This window comes from Typopeltis vanoorti, chromosome 9 (genome assembly GCF_054136105.1).
Source record: "Typopeltis vanoorti isolate ZY-2024b chromosome 9, IOZ_Tvanoo_1.0, whole genome shotgun sequence".
Taxonomy (NCBI): Eukaryota; Metazoa; Arthropoda; class Arachnida; order Uropygi; family Thelyphonidae; genus Typopeltis; species Typopeltis vanoorti.
The window spans coordinates 36,079,210-36,099,907 of NC_143557.1; the positions used below are offsets into that span (position 1 = coordinate 36,079,210).

At 31.9% G+C, this 20,698-nt stretch overlaps 1 protein-coding gene across 4 annotated transcripts in view; it reads right to left on the reverse strand.

The window, feature by feature from the left end:
• The window catches only part of LOC150102971 (transmembrane channel-like protein 7), a 407,541-nt gene that overhangs the window by 38,465 nt on the left and 348,378 nt on the right, over nt 1–20,698 (reverse strand). For all 4 annotated transcript variants that reach the window (XM_090398590.1, XM_090398591.1, XM_090398592.1 and 1 more), the window contains one exon: nt 18,550–18,625. In XM_090398590.1, coding sequence (XP_090254716.1) covers nt 18,550–18,625 — 76 coding nt within the window. The remainder of the gene's footprint in view (nt 1–18,549; nt 18,626–20,698) is intronic.

Sequence of the window (20,698 nt, forward strand, 5' to 3'; positions counted from 1 at the left end):
TACAAGTTGCCTCAGTCATGAAAATACTTCAGGTGCAAACTTTGTTTGCTTACACTTGGCTAAAGAATTAAACCAAGTATATAATTTCTTGATATTTAATTTATAGTATAACCAAGTGAAAAAACTTCAAAGTTTGTGCATGAAGAATCCTTATGACTCCTTGTATATAGAAGTTAATGATTTCAAATTAATTGCTTTATTATTCCATAATGTAAAGCACAAATATTTTCAGGTAGGTGTGTGTGCATGTGCATGCATGCAGTATTGTACACGCACCTTTTTCTCTTCTTAATCTCTTCTTTCATGCTTCTAAACTCATTTCTGCATAAATATGCAGGAATAGGGTTTTAAAGAAAGACTCTTATTATTTTTAAATAAAATCTATTTAACAAGCTACCCACCAATAGAATGGAAAAAATCAATAGTGATCCCTATCTTTGAAAAAAAGGTAGTGAAGATGACCCTAAAAATTATAGAGGTATAAGTATTCTAAATTCATGTTATAAAATATATAGCAGAATTTAAATAACAAACTAATAAAATATTCTTTATTTTAGAAGTACAAAATGGATTTAGAAAAGGATGATCACAGACCAGGCCTTTTGTCTAAAATTAATAATAGAGAAAAGAAGAGAATACAATATAGAAACACATATTCCATTTATTGACTTTGAAAACGCATTTGATAAAGTTAAAAAAGTACAGTATTTTATATAACATATTAAAAGCAAGACAAATACCAAATAATATTCTAAAAGCTATCAGAAATATATATGAAAATAATCAAATACGAATTAGATTCAATTATGAACTATTATATCCGAGAGAGATAAACAAAGGAGCCCAATAATGATGTTCCCTTTTGGCAACTCTTTTTAATATTTATCTAAATGAAATAATAAAATGGAATAAAAATTTTCATCGAGGTATTAAACTTTCTCCTACTGTTAACTGAAACTGTCATGCCAGAAGAACCCCGAGTTATTATGTGGACACCCTCCCAAGTACTAACTAGGCTCAGGTTTGCTAACTTCAGTGATCAGAAGAACTGGTGCTTTTAAATTATCTGATGTTTCCTTTTCCACAGAATGATCTCCACCCAGTCAATCTTAGCTGTATATCCTATAAATACTACAATAGTGTTAATTGGGATGACATCTTGGGTTTTGCATCTTTTTCTCATGGTTTGATTACTGGATCTACTCTCTTAATCTAAATGCTTGCTCTGACCAAATAACAGAAATAATCCTTACTGGAATGAGGCCATCATTTCCCATTACACTACTGACTTCTATCCAAACCGTGGTTCTCTGAATAATGTCCTTTGCACCAAGATAAATTCTCAGCATATATTCCAGCGGCTGAAGTCAAAAATTCCAGATTCTAAATATATATACATAAATAAACACACGTAAAACCACAGTAATAGGTTTTTTAATACGTAAATATTTCATAAATAAATTTATTTATAAATTTATATCTATCTATCTATCTATATATAGAAACTTTTTTACCTTGGGTATAATATATGTTAAAGATACCAAGTTATTTTAAACCTGGTTTTTACTCCATTTCCCAAGTAAGCAAACAGACAAATTAGTCAAGTTTGTGCCTGCATGCGCAAACTGTTCGCTTACTTGGGAAATGGAGTAAAAACCAGGTTTAAAATAACTTGGTATCTTTAACACATATATATGTGTATATATATATATATATGTATATTTTCTTGACAGCTAGATAAATAAAGTTATTTATTATTTAGGTGCTAATTAGGGTTTCTGTCCCTAAATTCCTAGCCAAAATGCAGCTTGAGATGCAAAACATTTCATAAATTTAAATTTTAGTAAAATAAGTTTTCTATCATATAGATTATGGACGACGAAAATTTTATTACAAATTAATGAAACTATTTAATAACTATAATAAACAGTACTCATTAATTTATACATATTTGTTTCTTTTTTTAAATATAATACAATAATACCATTTATGACTATATTTCAAGTGTAAAATCCACATAATTCATTCACAGAATTACTGCTCTTACCAAGCCATCTGTTCATTTTTTGCATTTTGATGTTTGTTATTAGATGTATGATCACTCTCGTACCTCATTGGGTTTTGGGAGTGAAGTGTCTGCTAGAAGTGGTAGGTCACAGTTGCTCTTTCCCACAGAATTAGTAAGATCTATTGCCTTGGTGGGATTTGAACGCACAGTCTGTTGGTTGGACAGCAGGTATAATGCCCACTAATCCAACCAAGCTGGCAGTAATGTTTTAGTTAAGTGAAATAGGAAGGGAAGATTACTATCAGTGGCCAAAGGACTTCATGCTGTAATGTATGGTGTAGTTATTATTTTTTTAATTTGGGTCACATGTGATAACATGTTGGCAAGATAAAAATCATTATTTATAATTTTAATCTTTTCTCTTTAGCATCAAAATGAAAATAAATCCATCCAAAGTTTGGAAACACTTTACGAAATGTAAAAATGAGAAAGCACCTCAGTGCAATTATTGTCCAAAGCAGATTTCACATAAGGGACTGAACACTAGTGGACTGAAAAGGCATTAAGAATGTTTATATGAATCACATTTTAAATGAAGCACTGAGGAAAATATGGAACCTTTAGGTAAGTCAAAAGGAATTAAAACTGCATCAATCATATTAAAATTTTGAAAATCCAGAAAATTTTGTTCATATTTAGATTGGCTGTTGAAGATGGAATCTCAGTTCAAATAGTTGCCAATAATTCTTTTACACGTGAATCAATAACAAAGCAGACTTATGTATTAACAAATGACCAGTCAAATATCTTAAAGTTAACTTTAGAACCTTTGTGAACTTAAAAAAATAGAGCAGATATAAAAAAAAAATAAAGAATTAATAGAATCAGATCACTGCTTTAGTATTGCTTTGGATATCATTTCCACCCATTGTACTCATGAGATGTACTCATGAACAAACTTGATCTCTATCATCCATTCACTAAACTGTACTCACTTTAGTGAATAAATGATACCACCTTTCAGTATGAAAGAAAGCTCATATACAACCAGTTTTCAAAAAAAAAACAGATAAATGTTTACCATCAAACTATCAACCTATTACATCAGTTTTGTCTAAAGTAATGGAGAAGATTATCAATAGTCAGCTTCTTCAACACCTTGAGAACTACTATCTAATTAGTAACCATTGGTATGGATTTTGCCATTCCAGATCCACAGGAGATCTCCTGGCCTACATCACTGACATCTGGACCCATTCCATGGAAAGGTTTGTAGAAACTTGTGCTGTTGCTCTTGACATATCCAAGGCTTTTGATGGGGTCTGGCATCGAGGGCTTCTCAACAAGTTACCATCATTTGCAGTGCTTTCATCCTTGTGTAAATGGATCACCAGTTTTCTCTTAGATTAATCCCTACACATAATGGTGGATGGTGTTGTTTCCTCAGACTTTCCTGTCACCTGGTATCACTCAGGGCTCTATAGCAGATTTGTAAATGCTGTCATTACAGTCGGCAAAAAATATATCCCGAGAGGTTTTAGAATAAGAGTATATTCTCGGATGGGATGAAAAGAGTGAGACCCTTTATCAAGAATTTTTGGATAGTGGAGAACAAGAAATCGCTGAGGAATTATTACATAGCCTCAATGATGCTTGTCGACTCAAGTGGACAGAGACTGTTGAGTGTCTGGATTTTAAGCACTCTAGCCACAGAGCATGGAGTCTGCTATGAAAACTGGGTGAAGTTTCACCGATAGGACACCAGGAAGCCAAAGTGTCTCCTAATCAAGTTGCAAATCGAATACTATCATTGTCAAGAGCACCCCGGAATAATAGCAATGATACTTGAGTTAAAAGAGATCTTGATAAATTGAAAGAGATGTGCAATCAAGAATCTTGTTATTCTTTCTCCTTTCTTGTTACAGAAGTGATGGATGCATTGGAGGAAATGAAGCTGGGTAAGGCTCCAGGGTTTGATGGAATGCACCACGAGTTTCTACATCACTGTGGTAAATATGAGTGATTCTGGCTATCAAAGTTTCATTCTGATATTTTACAAACTGGACATTTATCTTCAGAGTTTAAAAAATCAAAAATAATAGCTATTTTGAAGCCAGGTAAACCAAATTAACAGGTAGAGAGTTATCAACCAATTGCTCTGTTAAGCACGTGTCTTAAATTATTGGAGAGACTTTTACTGAACAGAATAGGCCCAAAAATACTGGAACATATACCTGTTGAACAGGCAGGATTCAGACCAAACAGAAGCACTATAGATCAGGTCCTATCTTTGACTACATCACATATAGAGGTAGGATTTCAGCAGTGCCTCAAGACTTCGGTTGCCTTTATAGACTTCACTGGCACCTATGATACAGTTTGCAGGCGCAGGGCCTCATTTATAAACTACTTAAAGTTACACGATGCAAAACAACAACTGCGCTTTTCAATAACATGCTCAGTAATAGGTTATTCCAGGTTGATATGGGAACCAAAACAAGTGGAAGCAAATTACTGAATAATGGACTTCCCCAGGGCTCTGTCCTTTCTCCGATGCTATTTAGCTTATATATCACTGACATGCCAGATACCATATCCAGAAAATTTGGATATGCAGATGATTGGGTTCTGGCAACAAGTAGTGGCTCAATAGAAACTACAGAGACAACACTGACGACTGGCCTGGACTCTCTTGGTAGATATTCCAGGACTGCTAGAGGACAATTTTGACATCAATCAAGAGTGGAGACACCAATGGGAGGTGTTTGTAGATCCAGACCTTCCCTGCATTGAAGAACAACCACATGGATATGACCTTCCATGTAAAACTTGGATTACTTTAAATCGGATAAGGACTAACTACGGTTGATGTGCAGACTTTTTTTTACAAGTGCCAGAAAATTTGTTCCCCACAATGTGACTGTGGAAGTGAGAAGCAGACTATTTACCATATTCGCCAAGAATGCCTACTGAGAGCATACGAAGGAGGTGAACAAGATTTCCTAGTTCCAACACTTGCGATTATTGACTGGATTAATAACTTAGATATAAACTTGTAATATCTGACTGATAGAAGAATCTTAATTTTCTTCTATTTGTAATTTCTACTGGTGTTTTTTTGTATATTTAATGTGTTTGTGTTATATACACAGGGCTGGTTTTTTCATTAGGCGAACCTAGGCAATCGCCTATGGGTGCCAAGACTTCAGGGTGCCAGATTTTTGCTATATATATAAAACTAACAGGAACTCCTGTATTCCATAAAATTCATGTATGTAAGCATACCATTTCTTTCCTGGAAGTATATACACGTCCAGCAAACCTGGATAATATTCTGTCCACCTGCTGAATGAACAAGTATAAGAAGTGTAGTTTGACAGTCATGTCCATTAGAAGGGGCAATAATCCTTCACACTGAAAAGAACACTTAATCTAGATTACTTGGCGTATGAAGTATATCTTCAGTTGCCTACAGCAAGAAATGCAGTTGCTTGCCGTTTGCTCAGTAACCGGAATCTAAGTTATATCAGACTAAATACCTATGAGTTATATTCATTTTGCTGCTTATTTTTATCTTATAATTATGGTTTTTAATGCCAGCACAAAATAAGAAATCTTTTCATACTTTCTTAACTTCATATTGTATCACTATGGAAGATCAATATCACTATCAATTTTTTGGCTAATTATTTTAATCACCAATACATTTTAAAATTCTCCCAGAACTTGATTGAAGATAATTATTTTTGTCAAACAATTATTTTATAAATTCATAAAAATCCGAATCTAAAAATGAATACAGCCTCCATCTGTTTCAAATTAAGTTTTCTTTTTTATTCATAATCTTAGTTCGAAGGTTAGTTCACAGATTGCTCGAAGGTTCGGACTTTTAAATTTTGCTTTATATAGAATCATATCATGTAATGCATAATTTTTATAAATGTAATCTGTAGGTGTTTGCATTTCAACTTTCTTGGTTTCCCCCAATCACTCCCTACGAATTGAAATAAACGGCAGTTATGAAGTCAACTATTATGTACATATTTTCGGTATTATGTGGCAGTTTTGAAGTAGCGATATTTTCGCTACACTTTATCCTTCGAAACGTGTGGGTGCATGCGGTAAAATGGAATTTTATTTCCAAAATTTTCATAACAGAATTAATTCACCTTTAATGGCTAACTCTTCCCCCTCCCAAAATTATTGCCACAAACACACAAAATACTGCTAGATAACATATGTGCACTTTCTTTTTGTTTGAATTCGTTATTTTCCCAAAGTAATTGTACTGTTGCAGTTTTAAGCAAAAGACCGAGGTGAAGAATCTCTGATAAAATACCACTGGATATAAATTTTTGATATTAAAAAGACTCACAATCGGAAACCCCAAGTAATTCAGTTTAACATCATTTGTTGTTCATTAAAAAAAAAAAAAATCGTTCCTAAAATTGAAATATGCGACCCACATAATTTTATTTTGCAATGAAAGAAAGCAAAATGTCATATTTATTTCAATAAATGTTATTTAAAAAATATAAATATTTGATATAATATTTCCAATGTAAACAAACGTTTTGATTATTTATTTTTGCACATGTGAAATTCGTTTTTATTTGGGAAGAGACACAACAAATAAATTGTGCAGCAAAAAAAGGTCAAAATATCGTAGGGCAATAAATAAATTCCAAGTAACACAGTACACATAAAGACAACAATCCATTAACAACGGGGGGGGGGGATAATTGCATTTTAACAGATAGATGCTGATGAAGTTTCATCAGCATTCTATATTTTTATTAGGTGAAAGGGATTTTGCGTATATTTGCAAATAGATATATTCAACATAACTTAGCCAGTTTTGTTGTAAAAAGTGCCACATTTGAAGAAATATTAGTGGCATAATAATAAAATAGCAAAATTCATAATGCTTCAGAATAACTTGATAATTTTGATAATACCAAAACAAGATGAGACACATCTGTGGAAACCTATTATTATTATTATTAGTCTTCATTTTTGAAATTATGGATTCTACAACCGTGTTAGAATAACTCTTTTTATTATCCCAACGTTTCAATCTTCATATCAAGATCATCATCTGGAGCATACATAAATATACAAGACAAGCTGCATTACATTTCAAACTGTACGCTAGAGAAACAATGATTTGATCACATGATACTCACTGGCATGACCTCCAGTGAAAAAAAAAAACATTACACCAAGCTAATTTAATTTTTTATTACATGAATAAATATTCTTGCTTACAGATGGTTTTCCTTCCAGTAACAGTGATGTCCTATTTCTATTATTAGAATTGTTATTTTTGATTTAAAAAAAAATTATAAATTACAACATGAATAAACTTTGTTATAGATTTTTTTTTTTTTTACCCCTTAACAGCGATGTCCTATTTTTCAGTATTAAAGTTGTTATTATGGATTTAGGATCCTGGATTTTCTAGTCCTGTTTATAGTTGTTCTTAGAGAGGAAGGATTTGTGGGACGAATATATGCCTTCCATATGTATGGGATTTTTAGACCATCATTATTGTTTAGATTGGGGTGGTTGATAATGATCTCACAAGCTTCCTTAAATTTGCGTTCATACCATGTTTTGGTGTGATGTAGACAACTAGTGCTTTTCCAGTCAATTTTGTGTAAGGTGTTCAGAGCATGATCAGAAAGGCCAGCTTCACCATAATTATTATATTTGATGTGTCGTTTTTGTCTGATGGGAATTGTGCGTCCTGTTTCTCCTATGTATGGTATGTTGCAGGTGCAGTAAATACGGTATACTCCAGGGTGGGCCAGTGGAGGGAGAGGGTTTTTGGATGAGTTGAGTAAGCTTTTTAATTTTGCAGGAGATTTAAAGGCGGCTTTGAGGTTGTATTTTTGTAGTACTCTGTTTATTTTGTCTGATGTACCTTTAATGTAGGGAATGGTTATAGTTTTACTGTAGTCTGGTTTGCCTTTGTTTTTTATTGAGGTCTTGTAGAGAATTTTGTTAATAGTGTTTTAGCTGTATCCATTTTTTTGAAAAGTATTACTGATCACTTTAAATTCGTTTTTCAGTGCCTGTTCACTGGAGCAGATCTTCAGAGCCCTGTTTTTTTTAGGGTATTGATGACACCTACTTTTTGTGTTGGGTGGTGGTAGGAGTTTATGTGTATATATTGGCGAGTATGTGTCGGTTTCCGGTAAACATGCAGGAAAGATTGCCCAAGAGAAGACGTGTGACAAATCTATCTAGAAACGGCAGTGTATTATGTTTTTCAATCTCAATTGTGAACTGTATACGTTTGTATTGCTTGTTTAGGTGGCTAAGGAAAGTGTCTAGCGGCCATGAGACCAAATCAAGAAAATATCGTCAACGTATCTGAGACAATGTTTTTGCAATTTGGTCTCATGGACGCCAGACACTAGACACTTTCCTTAGCCACCTAAACAATTATTATTATTATTATTAGTCACCTCCAGGGAGTCCAAAGACTCATCCAGGGAGGGCATCTACTCTACAACTTTGTTTCCACCACTCACAATCCACCAACTGACCTCAACTACACCAACGCCATCTATCCCCAATGACCATCACTGGTATTTCCACAGACAATCACAAACATCCATGCCCATGGCAGGATTCGAACCCGCAGCCTTTTGGCTGTGGAGTGGATATGCTAACCACTCAGCCAGCCAGGCTGAGTAAGGCTAAACAAGCAACACAAACGTATACAGTTCACAATTGAGATTGAAAAACATAACACACTGCTGTTTCTAGATACACTTGTCACACGTCTTCCCTCGGGCAATCTTTCATGCACTGTTTACCGGAAACCAACACATACTAGCCAATATATACACATAAACTCCTACCCCTACCCAACACAAAAAGTAGGTGTCATCAATACCCTAAAAAAACAGGGCTCTGAAGATCTGCTCCAGTGAACAGGCATTGAAAAACGAATTTAAAGTGTTCAGTAATACTTTTCAAAAAAATGGATACAGCCAAAACACTATTAACAAAATTCTCTACAAGACCTCAATAAAAAACAAAGTCAAACCAGACTACAGTAAACCTATAATCATTCCCTACATTAAAGGGACATCAGACAAAATAAACAGAGTACTACAAAAATACAACCTCAAAGCCACCTTTAAACCTCCTGCAAAATTAAAAAGCTTACTCAACTCATCCAAAAACTCTTTCGCTCCACTGGCCCACCCTGGAGTATACCATATTTACTGCACCTGCAACATACCATACATAGGAGAAACAGGATGCACAATTCCGATCAGACAAAAACGACACATCAAATATAATAATTATGGTGAAGCTGGCCTTTCTGATCATGCTCTGAACACCTTACATAGAAATATGACTTACATATGACTGGAAAAGCACTAGTTGTCTACATCACGCCAAAACATCGTATGAAAGCAAATTGAAGGAAACTTGTGAAATCATTATCAACCACCCCAATCTAAACAAAAATGATGGTCTAAAAATCCCATACATATAGAAGGCATATATTCATCCCACGAATCCTTCCTCTCTAACAACAACTATAAACAGGACTCTAGAAAATCCAGGATCCTAAATCCATAATAACAACTTTAATACTGAAAAATAGGACATCGCTGTTAAGGGGTTAAAAAAAAAAAATCTATAACAAAGTTTGTTCATGTTGTAATTTATAATTTTTTTTTTAATCAAAAATAACAATTCTAATAATAGAAATAGGACATCACTGTTACTGAAAGGAAAACCATCTGCAAGCAAGAATATTTATTTATGTAATCAAAAATTAAATTAGCTTGATGTAATTTTTTTTTTTTTTTTTCACTAGAGATCATGCCAGTAAGTAGCATGTGATCAAATCATTGTTTCTCTAGCTTACAGTTTGAAGTGTAATGCAGCTTGTCTTGTATATTTATGTATGCTCCAGATGATGATCTTGATATGAAGATCGAAACATCGGGATAATAAAAAGAGTTATTCTAACACGGTTGTAGAATCCATAATTTAAAAATGAATGCTGATCAGCGTGTAACACTAAAAGAAAGGAAAAAAATTATTATTATTAGAGTCCTTTTAATTATCAACTCTATAAAGATATATTTAATAAATTTGTTGTATGTTTGTGTTTTTAATTAAATAAACTAGTTTCATTTTGTCACAGATGGTTTTCGCTTCTAAACTATCTGGACTATTGCTCTTATCAATATTACTAAATTCCAATATCTTTCTCTGGAAATTTTCTGTTACTATAAATGTTTGACTTGTGTTGACCAATCACTAACTTAACAGTTTAATCCAATGATTAAATAAATATATCGTCAGTTTAATCCATAATGTTCTTAAGAATATTTCACCCTGTGATTTTCCTGAATCCTGTTAGGAAAGAACAGATTGCTGAATATTGAACTTGCGATCATTTTGTAACACGTTTCTGAGACAACAGAGGTTTTTTTTGTGTGCTGCTGCTAATTGTATTAATTAGGGGTAAGAGCAGTTTCTATATCACATAAACAGAGCATTTGATTTTCAAGTTTATTATTTATAAATTAAGTTGATTTTTCAGTTCATTTTTTGTGCATCAAGATTCTAGTTATTTTAGAGTAAAATGTCCAGTAAAAAAGTGGATGTTAGCAAGCATAGCAAGTTATCGTTACTATTGATTGCTTCTACATTTTAACTAAAGCTACATTTTAACTAAATTTTACTGCAACTTAAAAAAATTAAATCTGGAATTGAATAAATCTTAATAATTGTTTGATAAAGTTGGAACTGAATTAATCCTATATATATATATATATATATATTATATGCTTTTTATATGAATCCCAGGCCTCCAGTAAGTGAGGTGGTCTCGCACTAGGCGACAAAATTTACTTTTCACCTAAAGTTGGGTGGTTGGAAAGCAGATACATTAACCATTCTATCAACCATAAAGCAGGGAGGCATACTGTGCATGTTACTGCAAACTGAAACGTTTTATATTTATATTTAGATCCATGTTGTAATTCCATAAATATAACGATTTTTTTTTACAATTTTTATTACCGTAAATTCAAAATTTTTATTTTTAGTGAGAATATCCGAACTTTACAGTTGATGAAGTTCCTATTTTTATCTTGCTTAGCAAGCTTAATTTGATTGCATTTAAATTCTTTTCTTTTTTTAAAAAAAAAAAAAAAAAAAACTTTTATCCTTATACAATTATTTAAGAAGCAACTTGCACCAAAATAAAACAAGTGACCTGTCGTTATTATGCATTGAATCAGATATAATGGACTCGATTAATTATGATAAAATTATAGATATATTTGCTAAAACCAAAGCCAGAAAAAAAAACTTTTAGTTATTGATTTTTTTATTTAAATTTGAACTAATTTTTATATTTTTATACTTTTTTAAAATGCAAATATATGTATACCAATGTTGTATTGTGTTATTAAAATTAGTTATCATGGAAATGTTGACTTTTATTTTCAATAAACTAAAAAAAGCCTCATAATGATGTTGCGCCTCTCGGGTCTCCAAAAGTATAAATGCAGCCACAGACACTGCCTGTTTGTAATGCTAGTGGTGAATGCTCATTTTCTGTACTTAAACGCATTAAAAATATTTACACAATGCGTTAAGTCAGATGCATTTGAGAAATTTGTCAATTATGTTCATAGAAAACGATATTGTTGAATTATTAGATTATATATGTTTGATGGATAAGTTATATAGTTATAACTTATAAGGTTATCAATTATATATAATTGATAAATACTTCATTAAGTAAATGTATAAAAATTTATTTGTGAATTACTGAATAGCTTAAAGTCCATATTTTTTAGAATTAAGTTTATTTTTATTTATGAATATTTCAGTTACTGGATTTTGAAAATGGATAAAAAGAAATCGGTTTTCAATATCGCAAATGTAAAGCGAAAAAGGAAGAAAGTTTGAAAAAACAAGGTGCATTTTTAAAATATCTTTGCCAAGAAGATCGTAATCACATAGAAGAAGAAAATCTTCAAGATTATTCATTGGATAATTCATCTATAGTTTCGATTAATGAATTGGAGGAGAATTCTACAGATACCAAAAATTGGATTAAAACATTGAAGAAGAAATCTACAGATCATATGTGTTGTTGATTCTGAAGCTGGCTGTTTTACAGATCCAATCATAAAAGGATTTGATTTTACAAATTTAAATTATAATGATCCAGCAACTTGGTGTCCAGTAAAATTTTCCAATATCAATCAATTATGTCAACTATTAGTTAAACATGAACTGGACAGATTCATAATTTTGATTTTCCGAAACATAACAATAATAGAAAATTTTCAATGACCCATTATACTTAAAGACTATTTAATGGCAAGACAATGCAGCGTTTGTGGTTATTGTATTCAAAATCGACGGATTCTGCATTTTGCTTCTGCTGTTTATTATTTGATCAATGGTGAATTAACTTCCTGATTATGGATTGAGGAACTGGAAAAATGCTTCTTCTATTTTAGCTGTGCATGAAAAAAGTCAAAGACACGTTGAAAATTACCATAAGTGGAAAGAATTAGAAATTCGAATAAAAGAAAACCATTGATGAAGAGAACTTGCTAATTATTAGAAAAGAGAAGAAACATTGGGTGCAAGTATTAGAACAACTCTTTGCTTTAGTTCAGACATTAGCTATTCAAAATTTATCATTTTGAGGAAATGAGACATTGTTTTCGCATGACAACGGAAATTTTTTGAAATTTGTTGAATTTCTAGCCAAGTTTGATCCAATAATGAATGAACATCTTCGAAGAATAAAAGATAAAGATACGTATGTGCATTATCTTGGAAAAGATATTCAAAATGAAATAATACACATCTTCACCAATGCAATAAAAAAGAAAATTTTAGAATCTGTTGTTGCCGCAAAATATTTTTCCATAATTATTGACTGTACGTCCGACATTGGTCAAAGGGAACAAATGGGCAAAGTACTTCGATTTGTAGACACTAGTAATAGTACGGTTTCTATAAAAGAACACTTTTTTGGGATTTATAGAAATAAAATATCACTGGAGAATTTTTATCAAATGAAATACTAGGAACTCCAGACAAATTTTCATTACTAATACAAGATTTACGATGCCAAGGATATGATAATGCCAGTAATATGAAAGGTGATGTAAAAGGTGTGCAGCGACAAAATTCAAATATTAACACGAGAGCAATATATGTACTCTGTAGTTCACATTCCTTAAATTTAGTAGTGAATTGCACTGCTAATACTTCAGATGCCACAGCATTTTTTGATGCGGTACATCGTCTATATGTAATTTTTTCCGGTTCGACTCATCAATGGAAATATCTCAAAAGACACGAGTAATTTTACACTCAAACCAGTCTGTGATACATGATGGGAGAGTCGAATTGACTCATTAAAGCCCCTAAGATATAATTTGTTCGATGTTTGCGAAGCACTGCAAGAAATATCTGAAGATGATAGTTTATGTTGATTAATTGGAAATACCATGAAATTAGATGCAAGTAGTCTTCTTAAAACTAAGGAAGTTCAAATTTATCGCATCCTTAGTAATGTGGTAACATACTTTTTGAAATAAATAACTTATAATATATAAGTTATAATAGTATGTTATAATATAAATTATAACATACTGTTATAATTTACAAGTAAAGAACTTCAGAATACAAGCCTTGATATAAATGGTGCCATAAATTGTATTAATGATATAAAGAATTTCTTAATGAAAATCCGAAATGAGGATGAATTTGAAAAGATGTTAACAGATGCGGAAAAAATTGCTGAGGTCTTAGGTGTAATGCCTAATTTTGAACAAGAAACAGTCAGACTTAGAAAAAAAAGAAATAATTTGTGTATGAAGCAGGATGAATTCATAACAGATTTTAAATTTAAAAATTTGAATTCATAACAGACAAAAATTTAAGGTAGATTTTTATTCTTCAATTATTGATACCGCAATTGCATCTGTTGATGAAAAATTCAAGCACATGTCTACAATTAATGAAAAGTTTGGTTTTCTTTTAAATATATATGAATTTCAAAAAATTACTTCAGCAGAACTGCTTAAAATATGTTTGATATTGGAAAATTATTTAACACATGATAATTCAAGAGATATTGATGGAACAGATTTATGTAGTGAATCACAAATAATAGCAAGGCGAATTCCAGAAAATACTTCCTCATTAGATGTCCTGTCATACATATGCAAAAATAATTTAGAAAATAGTGTTCCAAATGTGTTTATTGCTCTGAGAATTTTTTCGACATTGCCAGTATCGGTAGCAAGTTTGGAAAGGAGTTTCTCGAAATTAAAACTTACAAAAACTTACACTCGCGCCACGATAGCTCAGGAACGACTCACTGGTCTAGCAATAATATCTATAGAGCATGAAACTGCATCTACAATCAATATAGATGAATTAATTCAAAACTTTGTCAAAGCAAAAGCCCGAATGATTAATTTTTGTATTTAAGATGTAATAATTTTCTTGCTATACAGATATTAGGAGTATTCATATATGTATACAAATGTATTGGTTTTGATTAATAAATTTTATATATAAATGTTCATAATGATATTATTTTTATAAATATCCACATGTGTAGGTGTACGTGTGCTTGTGTGAGTATGACAAAATATATATATACAGCAAACCTTTGATTAGTGTGCCAAATGCATTCTTTAAAACAGGTGCATTAATCAAAAAGGCACTAATTGAATGCATTTTTGGAAATTATGGAGACAACTACCGTGTTTGAATAAAAACTTTAGTTTAATATTACTAAAATTTTACAATTCGACGTTTTGACCTTTATGTCAAGGTCATCTTCTGGAGCGTACAAATATACACAAGAAACAAGCTATACTACAATCATACTGGTTCGTTAAAGACACTGACTAACTGCTACCAAAATTGTTGGCCTGACCTCTGGTGAAAAATAAAAAAAAAAATTATACATCAACGCTAGAGTCCTATTATTTGTGTTGTCTACTATATACATATATTAACATCATTCCAGCTAGTTGGAGTGGAATGGTTTCTAATACTAGCGGATTGGCTAAAGTCCTGACTTATGTTGAATCTTTCATGTTAGGTTGGCTGAATGTGTGCCATCCAGATCCTTGGAATTTTCATACCATCTTTATTGTTGATATTTGGGTGGTTTATCAGGATTTCGCAGGATTCTTTAAATTTTCTTTCGTACCATGTTTTTGTGCGGTGTAAGGAGCAGGTGCTTTTCCAGTTGATTTGGTGTAAGGTGTTAAGTGCATGGTCTGAGAGGCCTGCTTCACCATAATGGTTATATTTAATGTGTCTAATGTGTTCTTTCTTGCGTATAGGGATTGTCCGTCCTGTTTCTCCAATGTACGGTAGGTTACAGGTGCAGCGGATGCAATAGACTCCAGGATGTGCTAATGGGAGGAGAGGATCTTTAGAGGAGCTGAATATGGTTTTAAGTTTAGTGGGTGGTTTAAAGGTGGCATTGAGGTTATAATGTTGTAGGATTCTGTTGATTTTTTCTGATAACCCTTTAATGTATGGGATGGCTATGGTTTTACTGTAATCTAGATTCGTTTTTGTTGTGGTTTTATAGAGTATTTTATTGACAGTATTTTTGTTATAGCCATTGCTTATGAATGTGTCACTAATGATTTTTAGTTCTTGTTTCAGGGCTTGCTGGTTAGAGCAAATAGTTGTGGCTGTTTTTAAGGGTGTTTATGACTCCATATTTTTGTGATGGGTTGTGGAATGAATTCGCATGTATGTATTGGCCCATGTGTGTCGGTTTTCGGTAGACCGTGAAGGATAGACTGCTTGAAGGAAGACGTGTAACTAGTGTGTCTAGGAACGGGAGCGAATTTTGGTTTTCGATTTCGATGGTAAATTGTATGCGTTTGTGTTGTTTGTTTAGGTGGCTGAGGAATGTGTTTAGCGTTTGTCACCCGTGCGGCCAGATCGCGAATATGTCGTCAATGTATCTGAGCCAGATTGTCAGTCAAAGCGTGGCGGAATCAAGTCTTTAACGAACCAGTATGATTGTAGTATAGCTTGTTTCTTGTGTATATTTGTACGCTCCAGAAGATGACCTTGACATAAAGGTCGAAACATCGAATTGTAAAATTTTAGTAATATTAAACTAAAGTTTTTATTCAAACACGGTAGTTGTCTCCATAATTTCCAAAAATGCATTCGGATCACCGTGCAAGCCTAAAAGAAAGGCACTAATTGAATATAATAACCTATGGGAAAAAGTATAATTCGTTTCTCAAATTTCTTTTTTGAACCTTAATTTTTTTATAAAAGAATTAAGGTATGTCTGAGGGCCTAGTTAAAGAAAAACCATGAAACTGAAAGACAATTAAACATATTGAGAATATAAATTTTATTATTCTACTTAACAAAGAATTGAGCTAACGTAGTTTGGCGGGCATTTTGTTTCTTTTTTTTCATACAACTGACGGTATGGCCCTATTGCCTCTTCTACTCTTCTGCAAATTTTACTGCTTCTGTATTCATCAAGGTCAACCTCTGCATTGCTGCTTAAAAACTTTGCTTGTACGAAAAATATTATATGCTGCCGCCGATTGTTATAATCCGCTTGCAGGCAATTTTTATGACCCGATCATAAACAGCAGTTTCTCTTTCCCAAATGTTGAAAGGTTTCGATGTGTGAAAATTAACGATACACAAATGTTATTAGGCGTTCTGGATCCAAGCTTTTCGAGATATTCTCGAATATTATTCTCCTCAGAATATTTCCATGATAAAATATTTATTCATAAAAAATGTTAGAAAACTAAAATGACAAATTTCAGGGACTTCTCGCGGAACACAGTTTGGGAAACCCTGGTATACATAGTGTATATGGAAGTAGTGTAGTATGTCATTAACAATAACTTTGAAAAATGTTTTAAATCGGTAACTAAATTATTTCATTCTGGTGAATGATTTTTTAAAATAGTTAGGCATAAAAATGTATAGACAGCAAATTTTTAAAATCTGTAACATTTATTTTTAAGATGTATATAAGCACACTAATCGAATTTGGGTATCGAAAAAAATGACACACTAATTACTGCATAGAGACATTGTATAGGGGCACCTAAATTTTCTTTGACTAGAAGCGCCAGATTCTCTCACACCGGTCCTGTATATACATATATTTAGGTATGTAGATTTTTATATTTAGAGATGTTGAGTTTAGGTTTTTTATATATATATATATATATATATGTCTATTTATATTTTAATTATATACATACCGTTATAATTGTCACTGTATATGTTTCTTTTTCTTGTGATGTAATAGCCATACGATAAATAAAATAAATAAATCTCAGGGCTCTGTCATTTCAACCACCCTCTTCCTGATTTATATAAATGACCTACTCTCAATGATCTAATCTCCTGGATCTACCAAGTTACTTTTTGGATTGAGTAGTTTTCTTTCATAATATGTGACTATAAAATGTGAAAATACTATAACCTTGTAGTTCTGTCAATCAAAGTGAATCTTACATTCTGTCTTGTTTCTTGATTCAAATTATTTAAAATTCTATAACTTATTGGATTGAATTTTGTTAAATCTCTCTGTCTGAATGAGACATGAAATTATCCCAGCTCTATCTGTCTTTTCCTGTTTTAGCTATTATGCTTTCTTTCTATTATATTCAATGTTATCTTTAATTGATCTGGTTGATAAATTCTTATTGAAAGCATTCCTTTTACCTTCTGTTAATCTTAAAAATACCCTCATCCCACTGTATAAGATCTCTTTTACAAAATGATGCCTGCTTTAATATATCAAAAATGTTTAACCATTCTTCTTTAATTGATTTACTTACTTGTATATCTTCTGTTATTTTTGTAAACTGTATGTTGAGAAAAGCTACTTGACCCTGGCAAAGTATACAAGGAAAATTATTCTTTTTTAATGCATTACTTATGTTGATTGATTGATCTCATCCATTCCTTTATGACAGGTAGAGTCCCCTAATGAGGGGTTCACGACAAATTTAATGTGGTCGGTTCATCATTCCTTGCTGCATCCCCTAAGGACAATATTCATGACTGTAATATGTGTGGGTGTGTTCATGGGGCCAGTTTGCTTGTCCTTGGGGGGGGGGAACCCAAGTTTCCAGGTGAAAACCCCTTACCTCCATATGAGACTGGAGGTAAGGGGTTTTCAATAAAAAAATTAACATTGAAACAGCCATCGAAAGAGACCAGATAAAGGTTCCTCACGTCTCTGACAGGAATTGAACCCAGGTCTTTCTGACCAAAGAGGGCTTTATCTGTACTGACTGAGCTAAGGAGTTTAATTTATATTGCTTAACTATAAAGTAGACCTGGATGACATTAAGAGTTGAGATGTGTTCTCCTACATCTAACATTTTTTTATATCACACCTCTCATCATGCCTTTATTTATAAATTTTTACAAATCAACTTCAATGAAAATAAACAGAATCAAAAGTATAAACAAAAATATAAACAAACCTTTTTCATATAAAAGAACAAGAAAAGTTTCATAATATTCACTGCTGGTAACAGAGGACTATAAAATGCACCAAGCCTGAAAATAAATAAAAAAACAGTATGCATACAGATTTTTTGTTCTCTATCAGCCTTGCACACTCACCAAATACAACATACCCAATTCAAAGAGGAATACAAGGAATTAGATACATCAATAAATATTTTTACTCAGAATTAAATTATATAAAATTTTTTTTCAGTTAACTCATGACATATTTTATTGATTTTAACATCTAGCCTCAACGAGTGAGCAGTTGATAGCCACTATATTCATTTACTCATTTATGTGTCAATGAGAATACTATAAAGTCACAATACTTACCATAGAAGACTGTATATTATACTGTATATCAGATTCCACAGGACGTGGTTTATGTGCAACAATAATGGAACAACTGGAAGAATGGAACATTCTCATTGAAGACATGCGAGGTCAAGGGTATGACAATGGGGCAAATATGAAAGGGAAAAAATATGGGCTCCAAAATTTGCTTTTGAACAAAAATCCTCGAGCTTTTTACGTGCCATGTGCTGATCATACTCTAAATTTAATCATTAACGATGCAGTCAAAGCGAATGCAAATACAATTAGTTTCTTTGCAATTATTCAAGAAATATACAATTTCTTTTCATTCTCTTACAAACGTTGGCAATCCTTTTAAGGTTCGTAAAAAAATTAACATTGAAACAGCCATCAGAAACACGATGGGAAAGTAAAATTAATGCAATCCGCATTCTATGATATCAGTTAGAAATTTACGATGCACTTTTTGAAATTTTAAATAATGAAAATTTTAATAAAGAAACTCGGCATGAAGTACAACATTGTGCTAAAATAAAGGATTACAAATTTATTTGCTCTCTTAAAATTTGGCACAATTTACTTAACAGAATAAATCATGTTTCAAGACAAAAAAATGAACATTACACTTGCTTTAGAATCTATCGAAAACTTAAAATATTCTTACAAGAGTATCGATCAGATATAAATTTTAAAGAAGTTCTAAAAACGGCAAAGGAACTGAGTGAAGAGGTGGATCGAGAACAAGAATTTAAAACTGGTACAGAAGTTTTCGACAATGAAATAAGACACGACAATTTGATTACGAGCATCATGACGAAATGCCACAATCGCCAAAAGATAAATTTAGAGGGAATATGTTTTATACACTTCTAGACATTGCAAGGACATTGCAGATGTTCATTAATAGAAGATTTTGAACAACTAAAAACATATGATAATTTCAATTTCTTATATAGATTACTACAAATTAATAACGACGATTTACGAAAAAATTATGACGATTTATAGATTCTCTTGAAGGAAGGCAACAATAAAGACGTAAATGCAATATAACCATATGACGAGTTATGTGCTTTCCGGGATATTTTTCGGAAGGATAATTTAAATATTCAAAACCCTTTCGATATTCTTAATTTTATTGTGTCGGATAATTTATCTTACCCTAACTTTTCAATTGCTTTAAGAATACTATTAACCTTACCTGTTAGTGTAGCAAGCGATGAATGTTCCTTTTCCAAGTTGAAATTAATTAAAACCTACTTAAGAACAAGTATGCCAAAAAAAAGCTTGTTAGTTTGTATTGAAAATGATATATGTGCAGAATTAGATGTTAAGACCATTATTTCTAATTTTGTAAATATGAAATCAAAAACCCTAAAATTTTAATAAAAAAATTTCAAGTATATTTATGTAATTAAATTTTATTTTCTGTTATTCTGTAAAGATGTTATTTTTTGAATACTTATTAAACGTTCTAATTATTTCTGAATTCTTTTCTTATTTTCTCATCTATCTTGAGTTTCTTTTATTTTCTTAAAAGATAGTTCTGCTTATAAAAAATATTAAAAAATGTTTACAAGTTACTAAAAATTTAGTAACTTGTAAAATGCAAGAATTTTTTAAACTTTAGTTCAAATAAATTTTACCTTTAATTAAAATTCATTTTAATTTTTGTTAGTGATTCGGGTCGGTGAGAAGGCTTTAATCCCTGTATCATTATATTCAATGATTAAAGTGAAGTGGCTTTATGAAAATTTGCTTTAACTTTTGAGAATTTTTTGAATCTTTGGGTTTTCAACGATTATC